The 17,179-nt window shown below is 50.4% G+C and overlaps 1 protein-coding gene across 1 annotated transcript in view; it reads right to left on the bottom strand.

The window, feature by feature from the left end:
* BORCS5 (BLOC-1 related complex subunit 5) overlaps window positions 1-7,813 on the bottom strand; it is a 64,073-nt gene extending 56,260 nt beyond the window's left edge. Inside the window, exons 1-2 of the mRNA XM_056117478.1 lie at window positions 7,663-7,813; window positions 3,883-4,026 (exon numbers count right to left, since the gene is read on the bottom strand). Of these exons, the coding sequence (XP_055973453.1) occupies window positions 3,883-4,026; window positions 7,663-7,720 (202 nt within the window). The 5' untranslated portion in view covers window positions 7,721-7,813. The remainder of the gene's footprint in view (window positions 1-3,882; window positions 4,027-7,662) is intronic.
* Window positions 7,814-17,179: the final 9,366 nt, after the last annotated feature.

Genomic DNA, 17,179 nt, shown 5'->3' with positions numbered 1-17,179 from the left:
TCCTCCTACTTCCTATTCCAGTCTGGTGGTCTCTGGAGTGGGCTGGGCTAAGATGGAAAGCTGAGTCTCGTTCTCTGCACAAGATGTTAGGAAGACCTCGGTGTTCCCGGGCCATCGTGAGACAGGCGCTCACTGAGACTCACAGTGATGAGTTGAAACTCTCGGTGTCTCCATCGCGGCTCTCACACAGAGGTACTAAGGAGGTGACCTATCGTATTATCTCTTATTTATTCCGTATTTATTGCTGGTCTCCGGGCCACGCCTGGCCGTGCTCAGGGCTTAATCTTGACTCTGTCCTCAGGGAGCACTCCTGGCTGGAAGGAGCTGCATGGGATGCTGGGGATCGAACCCACATCAGTGGCGTGCAAGGCCAAGCAAACTACCTGCTATACTCTCTCTCTCTGGCCTTTATTTTTAATCTTCTAATGATCACTTGATCACTTGACATCCCATTATTCATCGATTTGCTTGAGCAGGCGCCAGTAACATCTCCATTCATCCCTGTCGCGTGCTAGTGTAGCCCAATGGCGTCTGCTCGTTCTAGGAATGCAAAGAGCCTCAAACCGATCTTCAGGGTCTTGACGAAGAAGTCTGATCTGACCATCTGGTAGGTGGGCGGCCACGCGGTCTTTTGATGTCCTGTGGAATCCAGTCAGTAATGGCTCTAGTCTAGCGGTCGTCTCCAAATCTCATTACATGTCCAGCCCATCTGATTTTCGACACCTTGGCAAACGAGACAGTGTCCCTGATTCTTGACCATTGACAGAGGTTGGAACTCCAGATTCTTTTTCTCATTTCAGTGAAGCATGATTCTCTAAGCATAGCTCTTTCAATTTCTCTTTGGGAGACCCGAATAGCGTTCTCATCCTGTTTTCATAGGGCCCAGGTCTCTGAGGTGTATGTTAATGCAGGAAGAACAGTGGAATCGAAGAGATGTGCCCGGAGCTGGCAGTTTTTCATCCTCAGCTATTTCTTTGATGCTCTTGAAGGCATTCCAAGCTGCTCTCTTTCTCCTGCACAACTCAGGTGCCAGGTCATTAGTCATGTTGACTTCTAGACCTAGGTAAACATAACTGTTGCATTCGGAGATGGTCGTTCCGTTGAGAGCGAATGGGGCATCAGGAACGAGGCTGTTTCTCATAAACATTGTCTTCGTGAGATTCAGCTGTAGTCCGACCTTTCCACACTCATGGTCGAAATCGGCAAGCATTTGTGCCACTTGGCTAATGTTTGGTGTTATTAGAACGATGTCATCAGCAAAGCGGAGGTGGTGTAGTTGCCGACCGTCTATCTTCACTCCCATTCCTTCCCATTCCAGTCGTCATATGACGTTTTTGAGGGTGGCACTATAGAGTTTTGGTGAAATGGTATCACCCTGTCGAACCCCTCTCCTGACATCGATGATCACTTTTTTTTTGAAATTTTGTTTTTATTTTTTCTTGATTGACTTTTGACAGAAGCCAGCAGATTTCTTTATTATAAGGCAAAAAGTAGATAGAAGTTTTTCAATATGATGGGGAATAGGACATTTAAAGAATTATATGATACATTTTAATGTGAACAAGGGCCTGGAATGATACATGACAGCAGAGATCAACTTTGGCAAATAAATTTAGTATAAAATTTAGCTGTTTTGCAAAGACACTTTAAATTTTATATTTAATAGGCATTCTTTGCAGTAAACTTACAAACTACATAAATTTGCATCAAGAAATGAAAGATTCTCTTAGGAGTAAATGAAAGTTTGCATTTTAGGTTGTTGTTCTTACTCAATTCCTTAGGCCATTCAAAAACGATGATCACTTCTTTGTAGAATGGTGAAATCCTGGTAGTGAACCTGTAATACAGCTCACAGAGGATCCTGATGTATTGGGCTTGAATGCCCTGATTGGCTAGGGCTTCAATGACCGCTTCTGTCTCAACAGAATCAAAGGCCTTCTTTAAATCAATGAACGTTAGACAGAGCGGCATCTTGAACTCCCGAGAAACCTCAATGAGCTTGGTTATCATGTGGATATGGTCGATGGTGCTGAATCTTTTGCGGAACCCTGCTTGCTCGCATGGTTGTCCTTCATCTAGTGTTCTGCCAATCCTATTCAGGATGACTCGAGTGAACAACTTGTAGATGACAGACAATAGGCAGATCAGGCGATAGTTGCCAATGTCGTGGATGCCTCCCTTCTTGTACAGTAGTACAGTCTTGCTGGTTTTCCATTGGAACGGAAACTTTCATTCAGACAGCGTGTGAAGAGCCGAGCCAGCGTATTGATGAGCACTGACGGCAGGTTCTTCAGGTGTTCGGGTCTGACCTTGTCTGGGCCTGGTGCTGTTCACTTCAATGAACTGGCGTGTCGGATTTTGAACGGGAGAACATTGGGAACGACATATCCATCCTGCGGGATTTGGTATGTGGGCAGGTGGACGTGGCTATTGAAGAGATCTGAGTAGAAGTCATGGAGAATCTTCTCCATTGCCCTTCTGGACGATTATTTGATTATTTCCACCCAGTTGAAACCCCTTGTGGATCTTTTCTAATCACACATGTGAATGTTTCCTTCGCACACGTGAAACACGGACATCTACTGCAGTGCTCACGGCTTTTCCTGCTCCTGGTAGGGGGCCATGGCCATGTGTGGCCAGCCCTAGTCTCAGGCCACGCCCGTCCAGTGATTTCTCCCCCTCTCTCATGCCTCTTCCCCGGGTGTGCACGCACAAAGCCAGCAGCTCTCGGACACAGCCCCACTGCAGGCCAGGAAGAGCCTCCGAACACCGCCAGGGACAGCCCCCTGAACACTGATCACAATTATGATCATCAATAAGCACCACCCGCTTATTTTAGAAAATGGTGGGGGATAATGTTACCGGTATGTGACTTGACACCAGCGACATCAAGGTTCAACTTCTGCCTGTCTGCCAGCTGTTCTATCTTACACTAACCATTCCAACATAGTTACTGGTGGAAAAAGAAAGGGAGTGTTGTGTGTGTGTGTGTGTGTGTGTGTGTGTGTGTGTGTGTGTGTGTGTGTGAGAGAGAGAGAGAGAGAGAGAGAGAGAGAGAGACACTTTGGTGCAAATAGTTATCAACGTGTTCTACAGTAGATTGTGCCAATTTAAGAAAACCAGGGCCTTATGTTGATTTACACTTCCTCATCTTTGGGGGCAGAGGGAGACAAAGAAAGAGAGATTCTCACAGCATTAACCCCCTCCAGTTAATTGGGGGGGGGGGAAAGCCATTAATAAAATTCATTTTAAAGGGTGGCTAATTCACGTTGGCAAATCGGGAGAGCTACTGGCATCTATACTCTGTCCTCTAAACTACACTTGAGGTGCACGGGGCTGGAGTTCCGCTGCCTTGTACATACAAGACCCTGGGCTTGACCCTTGGCACTAGTGTGTGTGTGTGTGTGTGTATGTGTGTGTGTGTGTGTGGAAGGGGAGGCATCCAAAAAGGATTAATTATATGTGTTCACAGTGGTCATAGGGATTCTCCTGATGGAAGTCAACAAGTGACTCCATTGTCCAGCCCAAGCAAGAATGGACTCTTGTCTCGGCAACGTAACGCTCCAACATCATTCACTTCCTTCACCCGGCCCCTGGCGTTAAACTGGCTCTCCTTTAAACACCGAGGACTCGGCAGTGCACGAAAGACCGAGAGTCGGGCCCAGAGAGCACTGAGGGAGAAGCCAGGAGACCAGGCGGTCCCCAGCCACCTGCGCGGAGGGGCAGTGGGGATGAAGCGTGAGAGAGAAAGGCGGGCTGTCAGCAGGGAAGACCGCTCCAAGCAGACCTCACCAGGGCACAGACCCAGAGCAGAGGGGCGCGTCTCTGGGGCCCTGCAAACCTTCCCGATGAGTGCCGCGGAGACAAGTGTCAAGGCCCTACCTTTCAGGAGCGGCTGGAAGGTCGGAATCTCTTGCAACTTGATGACGTCAGGATCGTTGCTGACATTCCTCGAGGCCTGTGAGCCCTGAGCGACCACCACGATATCATCCATCTTGGCTCTGTGCTTGGCGGGAGAGGGCGCCACTGCAGGGGGGGAAGGGGGAAACCAGTCAGCACTGGATGTTAGCTGCCGGCTCTCTAGGCTCACAGTATAGACACACACACACACACACACACACACACACACACACGTGCACGCACACACGCACACAAGCACATACACACACATCTGTAGTTATCCTGCTGTGGCATGAAATATGAAGGATGGGTAGGGGATGGAGTAGGGTCTCATACTTGCTATAGAGTCTTTAAAAAATTTTAAACATGAGAGCTGGAGCAATAGCACAGCAGGTAGGGCATTTGCCTTGCATGTGGCCGACCTGGGTTCGATTCCCAGCATCCCATATGGTCCCCCAAGCACCGGAAGGAGTAATTCCTGAGTGCATGAGCCAGGAGTAACCCCTGTGCATCGCCGGCTGTGACCCAAAAAGAAAAAAAAAATTTCGAACATGGACTATTAGCCTGTTATTAGGGTGCCTGCCCTGCAGGTGTGCGGGGGCAGACGAGAGAGCTCAATGGGCTAAGGCCATGCTTTAGATGCCAGAGGTCCAGGTTCAATCCCAGGCCTGGCATAATCCTCCCAGCATGGGTAGGAGTGAGCCCCCAGCACAGAGCCTGGAGCAGCCCTGGAGCACTGCCGGCTGCGGTTCAAAAACAAAACCACCCCCAAATTCTCAACCATGGCCTGGGAAGACTGGAGTCCAGCGCAAAGACTAAGTAAAACACATGCAACCAGGAGCACGTGAGCTCTGCCAGCAGCGGCCCCAAACGAAACCAACAACCCCAAACCCTTAAACATGACAGGAATCCATAACATGCATGAAACAGCTTGTGTAATTTCAAATCGTTATCATTCAGGACACAAAGGCATTTGCTGAATTTGCTTCTTCGCCCATCTTGCTGCCCCTTTTTATCAAGGAGGGAATCAGAAGACAAACTCAGGCTGTGACTTGCTCCAGGTCAAGAGTGCTAGAAACAGGAGAGGAATTGGAGGTCTGGGGGCTAAGGGGCCAGTCCAGTGACACTGGGGTCGCAAAGCTGCCAAAACGAGAATGTTTGTTGGGGCTGGAGAGATAGTACAGCAGATAGGGTGCTTGCCTTGCATGCAGCTAACCCAGGGTCCTATCCTTGGCATCACATGGGATCCCCCTGGAGCCTGGCCAGAAGTGACCCATGTGTGCAGAGCCAGGTATAAGCCCTGAGCTGGGAAAACCAGGCTCTCAACCTTCCTTGGTAGGTCAACTTCTGAGCCAGCCTTTCCAACTTTAAGTTGACGGGCACTGGTCCATGAAGAGCAGAAATGACCGGGCATTATTGTAAGTGAAGACAATGCCTAGAGAGGAACTAGGAAGGTGGAATCAAGTTCAGCTTCTCAGGAAAATGGGGCCCTTTGGAAGTAACACACAGTCTCAATGCCCCCAGAGGAAGAAACCCCATCCCTCTCTTCCCAAGTATCTCAAAGGAACTTTTAGGCCTGGGATGTAAGTCTAGCATTAGAGTACACTTCAAATACAGACACCAAAAGTTAAAAATTTAAAAGGGCCAGAGAGATACTACAGGGGTCAGGCATTTGCCATGCACACGACCAACCCAGATTTGATCCTTGGCACTCCACCTAGTCTTCTGGGCATGGCCAGGAGTGATCCCTGAGCTCAGAGGCAGGAGTAAACCCTAAGCACCAGCGGGCAAGGCCCCAAATAAAAAAATAAGTAAATAAAAATGAATGTCTGAGGGTCACTCTCCAGCTCCACAAATTAAAACGAAAACAAAAGGACAAAACAATAACCCTGCGGTGGATTTCACATTCTAGAGACAGTCTCTGTTGGCTCATCCAGGCTGATTCAGAGATCACAGGGGTGCCCTCTGCCTCCTGGAGACTCTCCATGGGCCCCTGAAGAATCTGCTTGGGGGGCTACAGAGATAGCACAGCAGGTAGGGAACTTGCTTTGCATGTAGCCAACCCGGATTCGATCCATCCCTGGCATCCCATGTCTCTCTGAGCACTATCAGGAGTGATTCCTGAGTGCAAAGCTGGGGGAAAGCCCTGAGTATCGCCAGGTATGACACAAAAATTTTAAAAATTAAAAATTTTTTTTGAAAAAAGAATCGACTTTAACTATTCTTCCAAGGATTGCCTTCTAACCTGTCCTGGGAATTTATCTAACATCTGACCGATCCCAGAGCAGAAATATTTTCTGCTCCACCTTAAGTGATTCCTTCTTGCCCAGGCCTGAGACAACAACAGGACTTGACTGAGTACTAGCTGCCTCCTGAATTCCCTTGCCTGTAAAACGGCGCCACTTGGAGGACAAAACGTAAATGCACGTAAAGGACCCGGCACAGGGAACTCGGAAAACTCTAACCTAGGTTGGTATTGGTTTAGGATGCTGTAATATTCAAGCCTCTGCAGTTAGGTGAACAAGCATATCAAAGTAGCACCTCTTCCTTCAACATAATGCTTTTGGGGAGCCCAGGGTATGTCTTAGGGGTAGGGAATCTAATAAATCAGGAACAAAAAGGGACCGAGCCCGCCAGAAAGCCAGGACAGCAAAAGGCAACACTGACTGCATCTGCTGTAATAAGTACTGTGGGGTTTCCAGGAACCGCAGGAAAGTAGCAGAACTGGTAGCTGCAGCTCACCACGCCCCCAGCATGCGGGTTTGAAACAGTCACACTTCAGTATGCAACACCCCTTGACTTCTCCGCTTCCACATTTCTGAATTACAGACCCCACTGGGCACAGAACAGCTCACCGCCAGTGGCGGCACTTTTTTTTTTTAACGCCCTGGCCGGCACCCTATTTGAATTCGCGACCGACCCCAGCGCTTATCCAAAGCCCTGCCAGTTGTCTGTGATTAAGACAAAAACAAACAAACAAACAAAAGGAGTAACTGATGCCGAGGGAAGCATGCACGGTTTGATTTACTGAGCGCTCAGTAGATACCAGGCATAGAAATTCTCCCACTCCTCCCACAAACGCTGAGCGAAATCCAAAATCATGGGGAGGGGACGGGCTTGCCGGGGAAGATACTTAGGTTTCCCCCATCCCAGTTCCTGCCCTCCTGCGAAGCTTCTCCAGCACCAGAAACGGGGGGGCTGAGACTGTCTCCTGATGGGGAAAATTCCCGAGACGCGCCTCCAACGGGGCTCAACCAGCAAGCAGCGTACAGCGCTCACGCAGCATCTTTGCAAAAAAGACCCGGTTTTGGGGGGTGGGGAGGGGGAGAAGGGGGTTGCTTTGTTTTGTTTTGTTTTGTTTAACCTGTGCTTAGTAGTTCTGTCTCGGAGGAGGCACCCCAAGGTGTGAACCCAATCTCGCCCTGTCCATCAAGAAAGGCCACAGTTCAACGAGGCCGTCCTAGCCGGCTGGGGAGGAGGCAGCTGGCACAAAACAGCTGCTTTGCAAACGGACGCTGGGGCAGCGGGGGCGCCCGGGTTGGCTCAGCCTGGCAGCACTGGCCACACTCGCTTCCACGCCAAGGCTGGGGCAGATTGGCAAGACATGTTTGCATCTCTCGTTTTGGGGTTTCTTTTCTTTTCTTTTTTTTTTTTTTTTTTTTGCTTTTAAGACGAACCAAAAATGCAATTTTTTTTTTAAATCGGGAGGTGTTTTTCCGGTCCGTGGCCGGCCCCCGAGGAAGGTGAAGGTTAGGCACCGACCTGAGGAGTTCAGATCGTTGGCGCGGCTCTCGGCCTCGGAGCTCTGCTCGCTGCCCATGGTGCGGGCGGCGCGGGCAGCGGCGGCGGCGCGGCGGGACGAGCGGGCACCGTGCGGCGGCGGAGGCGGCGGCGGCGGCGGCGCTGGAGGGGACGCTACATGCCCCGGGGAGGCCCGACTCGGGGCCCGGCCGCGGCGCACAGCGCCCGCCCGCGGGGCTCCGGCGTGGGGGCGGGGAGGGGGACCCACGGCCGGGGGCGGGGGACGCCGCGCTCCCAACGCGCCAGCGGCCGCCGGGCGGCGCCGCTTCCACTCGCTCGCTCCTTCCGGGACGCGGATTGGCCGCGCCGGCTGCGCGCGCCGTCAGTTCCGGGTGACAGGGCCCGCCCCCCCGGCCCGGGCGAATGGGGGTGGGGGGCGTGGCCCGTCTTAAAGGAGCCGACCGCCCGAACCCGCCGAAACCGGCACTAGGGTCCCCCGCGCTCTCGCGGCTGGACGGAGGCGGCTCCTTTAAGCGTCACCCAATGAACTTGCACTTTTTATCTTTCGAGTTAAGAGCTTTATCAGCGGGGGAGTAGGTTTTGGTTGGCGGAAGGGCCGAGCGAGAGCGGGTGGGAGGGCAGAGTGAGATCAAATGAATTGAGATCGCATCAGTTGAGATGAAATTTAATATCTAAAGATATATTAGTGTAAGGGGTACGGTCTAAGGGTTTGTTATGTGTTTATACTGGGAAATTGTAAATTCTGTGTAGCAAGTTGGACGGAGAAAGCTGCTAGAAAGAATTGGAGTCCACAACTGTCTGAATGCCAAACTCCTGTTTTTGTTCCAAAAACGGAGAATGTGGCAGTGAAAGACCATCCTCCCCCTCCACAGCACCCCACCCCCGCAAATACTACCGGAGTGAAGAAGGGATTTGGAAATGAGATAGAGATAAATAGAAAATTCTAACGTACATATTAAAAAGATCGAAGGAGACCCAGTCCTTGGGGAGCTTACGTTTTGGTGGCAAGAAAATTAAATGGGTATTTATAATAGATTCTCCCATAGATACTACAGCGGTGGGGCGTTGGCCTTGCACGGGGCTGACCCTACAGACCAGGGTCAATTCCTCCGCCCCTCTAGGAGAGCCCCCGCAAGCTACCCAGGAGTATTGGATAAGCCAAACACAGTAGCAAGTCTCACAATGGAGACATTACTGGGCCCGCTAGAGCAAATCGATGAACAATGGGAGGACAGTGACAATGACAGTGATGGTCATTTAGATTGGTTCTTAGATTGGGTCTATAATAGATTCTACAGGATGGGATTTAGAGTTAGGAAACATTTGAACTTCGTGCCTTTCAACATCCTTAGAATCAATTCTGAGCAAAGAGCAACCCATGAGGCCTCGATGTGCAACAACTAGCAATGGAACCATCTTTTTTGAGTGTACAGCTAACACTTTCACACACACACTGACTTCCAATGACCTTCTTTAAAAGTCAGTCACACTTTCCCAATGCTACAGAGAGGATAAGGGATTGACTCCTGACTGCACAGTGTTTAAATGAAAAAGACAGGATTCAAGTTTTTTTTTAATGCCATTTTTTATTTAAAACACAACTAAATAGTTCTCTTTCTAAAATGGTAAGTGAATCAAATAATGCTGAACATAAATCACTAATACAAGGGTTTTTAATATGATTTATACGAGGATTTTACTTTTTTTGGGGGGGGTCACAACGGCAATGCACGGGGGTTACTCCTGGCTCTGCATCAGAAATCACTCCTGGCGGTGCTCAGGGGACCATATGGGATGCTGGGACTCGAACCTGGGTCGACTGCGTGCAAGGCAAACGCCCTACGGCTGTGCTATCTCTCCAACCCCAAGGATTTTACTTTTAAAAAAGCAAAATAATAAGATTATATACAAAGGGGATTTGGAATCTTGAAGCCAATTCCAAACATGAATTGAGTAGAAAATCTGTGGTGAAACCAGAACATTCCACCCTGCTTTGAAAAAGGATTATTATACAACATTCAGTTAACTGAAGATGGAGGTAAAGGTGTCTGGACATAAACTTCAAGTCATTTTGCTTGTGCAGAGTCATCCAGAATTTCCCAAGACTTAACAGCAGGCCTGTGGCTTTCTTCCTTTTCCGTATTCCCAACAAGGCTGCATGAAATTCAACTCTTGATGAGCTGCTTATAACAGCAGTTCCTTAAGAGCCAATATGACAGGTGGGTCAGATTTCCCTATAAGAAAGAAGACTGAGGGGCTGGAGCGACAGCACAGCGGGTAGGGCATTTGCCTTGCAAGAGGCCAACTTGGGTTCGATTCCCAGCATCCCACATGGTCCCCCGAGCACTGCCAGGAGTGATTTCTGAGTGCATGAGCCAGGAGTAGCCCCTGTGCACCGCCGGGTGTGACCCAAAAAGAAGAAAAAAGGAAGAAAAGAAAAAGAAATAAAACTGGCCACCTGCAGCAAAGTATCAAAAAGGACAAGTCCTTTCAACAATGAAGGAGAGTCCCTTTCTCCCCACATCCGCTCCAGCACTGGTTACTCTTATTCTTTTGGATGCGTTCAAGTTTTTCTAGAGCTAATTATATCCACTCCAGACTAGCTCCCCATGTCAGTTTTTCATGTAGCCTGGCCCTCCAGCCGTTCCATCTCCCAAGCAAGAATCTCTTCTACCCCTATGCTCTGTTCAAGGCCACCTCATTTCTTTCATTTCTTGGAAATCACCTCCAGACTTATCTCCTAGAATCCATTGTGGAAAGAAAATGTAAGTGAAGTTATTTTAAAATCAGGTTAGAGATGCCATCATAGGAAAAAAACAAACAAACGAACAAGCAAACCATTTTGCTTTCTTGTCTTAAACTGGGTCAGACCCGTGGACTGGGCCAAATGGCAATTATTTTGCCGATGGTTGTTTGAGAAACCAGCAGGAGAATGGCCAGTCTAATCACAGGCCTGGTGAGCGTGGGCATTCTGCCAGAGTACCAATTATGTAGAGCCAAGAGTAGCTTAAGCTTGTTAGCACTAATTAATTCATTTTTCAAAACTACTTACTCATCTCTTTCTCCCCCATTAAAACTTTGTGGGGCTGGAGAGACAGTCCAGTGACTTGCATGTGGCCATCCGGGCTTCTGTCCCCGGCACCCCAGCTGGTCCCCCAGGCCCTGCCAGGAGTGATCCTTTAGCTCAGAGCTAAGTTAAGCTTGCTTTGCGGGTGGCTGACCTGGGTTATATCCACCTACTCACCACCTATGGTTCCTCAAACCCCCACTGGGAATCAATCCTGAGTGCAGAGCCAGGAATCACCCCTGAGCATTGCCGGCTGTGGCCCCCAAACAAAACAAAGCAAAACAAAAAATACACAACTGCTGATGTGTTTGTCTCCCCCGCTGAGCTGGTGTCACCCTGAAGGTAGACCCCGGGTCTCACTGGGTTTTCATTTCTCCTACAGGTTTCTGGATGAAATGCTTTAAAAGCTTCATGTTTGGTGGTCTGGGAGATAGAGTATGGCCGGTGCTTGCACTGCCCACTTGAGTTCGATGCCCAGCACCCCATATGGTCCCCTGAGCACTGCCAAGAGTGATGCCTGAGTACAGAGCCAGGAAAAAATCCTGAGCCCTGATGGGGCTCCAAGACAAAAACAAATTAAAATTTAAAAAAAATTAAACTTTGAGCCAGAGAGATAACTTTCAGGGCTGAGTGCATTATTACGAACAGGTTTGGTCCCTGTACCCCCTGGCCCACTAAGAGCAAGTCCAGTTCAGAGCCAGGAGTAGTCCCTGAGCACTGCTGGGTGAGCCCCCAAACAAACAAAATCTCCCTCCACATGGGACTTCTCAATGTCAGAACAGGGTCAGGAATCTGTTCAGACAATGAACTGGCAGTGGGTATACTTTCTAATTCAAATACCTAGTTCACGTTAATAGAAAAGTTTTCCTTGATCAGTCCTTCATCACAGGGCCAGAGAGATGCTACAGTGGGTAGAGAGCAGACCAGCTTCCTTCCCCAGCAGCCCATTTGGTACCCTGAGCACCGCCAGGAGTGATCCCTGGTAGAGCAGGAGTAAACCCTGAGCGCCACCAAGTGTGGCTCAAAATCCCAAAAGGAAAAGAAAAAAAACCAATGTTTTAACAGTGTCCTCAATTCACTTGTCAGGACTGAGGAAACAAACAAATAAAAAACATTTCCAGGACAGGAGGTTCAATGTATCAGGTACCAGGTTTCCTGGGTGAGGGAGTGTAGCAGGGAATGTACTCTCTCTCTCTATTCCAGTCCTCAAACAGAGGTTTGCTGAGGTAAAATGTTTATTGTCGGGGCTGGAGCAATAGCTCAGCGGGTAGGGCGTTTGCCTTGCGCGCAGCCAACCCGGATTTGATTCCCAGCATCCCATATGGTCCCCTGAGCACCGCCAGGAATAATTCCTGAGTGCAGAGCCAGGAGGAACCCCTGTGCATAACCAGATGTGATCCAAAAAAGCAAAAAAAAAAAAAGTTTATTGTCTCTTGTCACATCAGGAAAAGCGTGGTGGTTTTTCCTTTTCTTTGGTAACTAGACCTTTAAAAGCAAGTTTTCACAATATGAGTACAAAGAAAGCATGAGTCCTCCTCTGGCTAAAGCTAGTAGAGTTAGTTTCACACAACGAAGCATTCATTGTTCGTGAGTATTTTCTGCCAACACTCTTCCTGTCGGTTTCGTTAAAATTATATTTCGCTGTTGGTTGTCTCCAGCTTAGAGAACTCATCCACAGCTGCTGAGGGTTTTAGGTTTGAAAACACTGTCACACCAACCGAGGTGCAGAACTAAACCACTTCCAGGTGGGAGCGATAGTACGTCAATAACACTGCCTTGAATGCAACCCACCCTGGTTGGAACTCTGGTATCCTATAGGTACCCTACCTGGTCCCCTCAGCCCCAGGAGTGATCCCAAAGAGCGGAGCAGAGAGAGCAGAGCCAGGAGTAAGACCTGATTACCGCTGGGTGTGGCCCCCAAGCAAAAGAAAACCCAAGTCACAGTGGTTTATGAATGTGCATTTGTATTTGTGCATTTGGATGTGGGTGTGGATTGAGCAATCACTCAAACTCGCCTGTACGGCCTGTGCCCTATGAATTCTTTTCCATTCAACCAGCAAGTAGATTTTAATTAAATATTGACAGTACATAATACATTCCAGGTATACTATTGAAAACTATAACTCAGTTTTCCTTCCTTACAATCGTAATCAATAAGCAAATGCCTTCCCTAATTTCCATTTTAAAAATTGGGGGTGGGGCTGGAGCAATAGCACAGCCGGTAGGGCGTTTGCCTTGCACGCGGCCAACCCGGGTTCAATTCCCAGCATCCCATATGGTCCCCTGAGCACCGCCAGGGCTAATTCCTGAATGCAGAGCCAGGAGTAACCCCTGTGCATCACCGGTGTGACCCAAAAAGCCAAAAAAATAATTGGGGGTAGAGTCTTCACTGCATCAGTGCTCAGGGGTGTCCCCTGGCTATGTCTGAGCGTGAACCCCCAGTTTGGGGGGTATAAAGTAAATACTTAATCCCCAGACTATTTCCTTAATTTTTTTGTTTTGTTGCCATACTTGGCGGTGCTCAGAGCTCCTGATTCTGTGCTCACAGATCACTCCTGCCAGTGCTGGGGTAAATACCGTATGCGGTGTCAGAGAATGATCCTTGGTCGCTGTGTGCAAGGCAAGAGCCAAACCCACTGGACTATCTCTCGGGCCACATAAGTATACATATGTGAGCCTCTCCCCAGGGTGCTGGGCGTTGGGAAGCCTTGGGGTATCAGGGGCTTATTCAGTCTGCGACTTGCTAGGCGCGCGCTTATCTCTTGCACCATCTCAACCCGAACGGAAGCGCCCCCGTGCCTTGACTGGGCGACTAGGGCCCGCGTGACTTGGCACCAGGTAAGGTGATGCCCTCGGGGAGATGCAGTGGACTCGCACGCGCGGCGCCAGGGGCAGCTGATCACCAGCACAGGTGTTTTTGCTGCTGCAAACTCCTGGGCCAGCCGACCTGGCGCGCATCTCCTCCGCGCTGTGCAGGGGACGCAGGAGGTGTCCACCCCGGCTGCCCCGCGCCTCTAAGTGGCCGGCAGGCAGCTCCCGGTTGCAGGGCAGGAAAGCACCACTCCCGCCCCCCTCGGCCCGGCCGACCTGCGGCGGCGGCGGCGGCGGCGGCGCCTGCGGCGGAAGCAGGAACTGGCCAAGCACCCGCAGCTCGCTGCCCGTCGCCCGCCGCCCGCTGCCCGCTGCCCGCTGCTCGCCCCGGACCGCGGCTGCCCAGACGTCCAGGTACACGCGCGTCTGCGTGGCGGCATCGCCCCGTGCATCCCCGCCAGGTTGCCCTTCCTCACCCTACAGCCCAGCTGCAGAGTCCCCGGGACCCGGTGGGGACAGTGGGGTATCTCGGGGGGCGCGGCCGGGGCGCCCGTTGGGGAGCTCCAGCAAGTGGGGGGACAGCTGTCTCGGTGTCACCCATGCTGGGCGTCCTCAGGGGAGGATCCAGAGAGTTTGGGGAGCGGCATGTATTTCCCGACGGGCTCATGCCCCCCCCTACTTCTTCTGTCCTGGTACTTCTCTCCTGTGTTCATCCTCTCTTGGGTTTAGGGGCCACACCCCGCGGTGCTCAGGGGCTGACTCCGGGCCCTGTGCTTAGAGACCACTCTGGCGGTGCTCAGGGAACCATATGGGGTGCTGGGGTTGAACCCGGGTGGGTCGCGGGCCACGCCAGCGCACTGCCCGCTGTGCTCTCTGTTCATTCCTGAACCTGCTAATCCTCCGGCTCTCTGCTATGCATGTGTGTGTTGTGTGTGCCCACCAGCAGCCCCGTAACTTTTCTCTGGGCTTCTGCTCTGAAGGAAAGGATTTCGGACATCTGACCCAGTCAGGTGTGAGGGCCTTATCAGCAGAGAGTCGCAGGTTGTTTGCCCTCCTGCACACCTGCAACCTCTTCCCTGGTTCAGCTGGGACCTTGACGTTGGCACCTTGAAGATCTAACTCTTAGTGCCTCCGACGAATTGCTCCAGGGATAAATGCAGTTTCCCTCTTTCACTGAATCAAATGTTGCAGCGCTCCCCTTGTCCAGGAAGCAGCAACAGGAAAACACAGTTCCCGCCAGCTCCCCAGCTCAGGTTCCTTTGCCAGAGCTTTCGGAAACACTGTCAGAATTCCTTCCATGCAGAGTGTTAACCCTTTGGGGTTTTGCTTTGCTTTGGTTTGGGGGCCTCATCTGCGGGGCTCAGGGTTTACTCCTGGTTCTGAACTCAGGGATCCCTCCTGGCGGGGCTCTGGGAACCATATGGGGTGCCGGGGCATCCAACCAGGCAAAGGCTGTACACACTGTGTCTGTCACTCTGGCTCCCTGACCTTTTGTTTTCATTTGATTTTCTTTAGGACTAGGAAAAAAAAAACCTGCAAATTGTGGCAGTGGTAAAAAGATACCTGTGCTAAATTCGTACCCAGGGGAGCGCAGGCATCCTCAGGACAAAGTCTGAATTTAGCAAGTGTGCTGTTTCACTCACTGAAAGTTTAGCATTTCTTTTAAGAGACAAGTAGGCGGGCTGAGGGATGGGTTTGCTCTGGCCCGAGAGCCCCAGCCGTCTGGATGGCCGGAGTAGCCCCCGAGCACCGTGGGGCGCTGCCCCCAAATGTAGCTGAATAGGAACCAAGTAGGCAAAAGCTACCGTAGTGTAAATTAATTTTAGTCCCAGCTGGATTTTCCTCGCAGAAATCACAGATATTTTTTATAGCATTATTTATTGTGCCTATCTAAAAATGTTTAGTTTCTGAGACTTCAATTTCATGGCAGTTCCTAGGCATTCCCACTTATTATTTAGTAGGTTAGTAAAGAAGTGTATTATCACACAATTGTTTTCATCTTTATTGAAAATGGGATCTGCCTTCTTAGAGTTCTTGTAAAGATGAAATGATAAAGATGGGGAAAGAGCCAGAGTGATAGTACAGTGGGGAGGGCGTTTGCCTTGTACGCAGTCAACCTGGGTTCGATCCCTGGCATCCCAGATGGTCCCCTGAGCAATGCCAGGAATAATTCCTGAGTGTGGAGCCAGGTCATACCCCTGAGTATCACTGGGTGTGATCCGAAGAGCCAAAAAAAAAAAAAACCCATAAAACAAAGATAGGTAAAGACTTTAGCAAGGAAACTAGCATGTAAGAAGCATAAGTATTATATTTTGGGTTCTTTCCCCCACTCCCAGAGTTTTTTTTTTCTTCTCTGGTGTTGGGGACACAGCCAGTAACCCTTAGGGGCTACTTTTTTTTTTTTTTGCTTTTTGGGTCACACCCGGCGATGCACAGGGGTTACTCCTGGCTCTGCACTCAGGAATTACTCCTGGCGGTGCTCAGGGGACCATATGGGATGCTGGGAATCGAACCCTGGTTGGCCGTGTGCAAGGCAAACGCCCTACCCTCTGTGCTATCGCTCCAGCCCAGGGGCTGCTTTTTATATAAAATGCGAGCAGAAAAGGGCATTAGGGCCATTTCCTCCTGGCTGAGTCCCCAGACGCACTTTGTGAGTGTGAACAGATTTCGGATGAAGGTTTCCGGTCTCCTCTAGGGCAGGCTAGGGGACATTCCCAACATTGAAACCAAACCTCACTAGACAAGCTTCCTGGCTTCTAATATTGAATTCAACTCTTTGGGGGAGGGCTGGAAGGAGGTAGGGGTGGGGGGTTATACCTGGTGATGCTCAGGGGGCCATTCAGCACCAGGGATCAAACCCTGGGCCTCCCGAACGCAAAGCCTGTGCCCCAGTCCTTGGCCCTTAATTCAGCTCTTCATTTCTGAAAACGCCCACCCCAGTGTTGTGGAGTTCTGCAGCCTGACCTTCCCTGCACTCCCCCTTCCTCTCCGCCACCTCCCAGCAACTAGTGTTTTGTTTTTGGTTTTCCCTTTCCAGAATGTCATTTAGTTGGAGTGACACTTTTCAGCGTGACTTCTTTCATTCAGCAACATATAAAGTTTCCTCTGCCCCTGTTGTGGTTTGAGAGCTGGATGGTGATAAAGACCTTGTTTTTATTTATTTTCTTATTATTGCAGCGGTTGGCATTGTGACTTTTTTTTTAGGATGGCCAAGAAAAAAATGACAGGGCTGAAGAGCTAGGACAGATGAGAGGGCATTTGCCTTGAGCACAGCTGACCAGAGTTCGAGCCCTGGCACTACGTATGGTCCCCTGAGCATGGCCAGGAGTGATCCCTGAGCACAGAGCCGGGAGTAGGGTCTGAGCATCGCCAAGCAACACCAAACTAGGAATCTGTTGCTAAGCTTCTCTTCAGTAGAGCGTTAGTGCCCTCCCGGCTGCTGGCCTACTCTCTCCAGCTGAGTCCCAGAATTAGACCGTTTGCCAGCCCAGCCTGGGGTTTGCTACTTAAGAGAGGCAGCTGGAAGTAAGGCAATCTTAGGGGCAGAAGGATAGCATGGCAGGGAGGGCGTTTGCCTTGCATGTGGCCGACCTGGATTCAATCTCCAGCATCTCAGATGGTCCCCCAAGCACTGCGAAG

Source organism: Sorex fumeus, unplaced genomic scaffold, assembly GCF_029834395.1.
Source record: "Sorex fumeus unplaced genomic scaffold, SorFum_2.1 ptg000003l, whole genome shotgun sequence".
In the NCBI taxonomy this organism is placed as follows: Eukaryota; Metazoa; Chordata; class Mammalia; order Eulipotyphla; family Soricidae; genus Sorex; species Sorex fumeus.
This window is presented reverse-complemented; position numbering and strand designations above follow the sequence as displayed.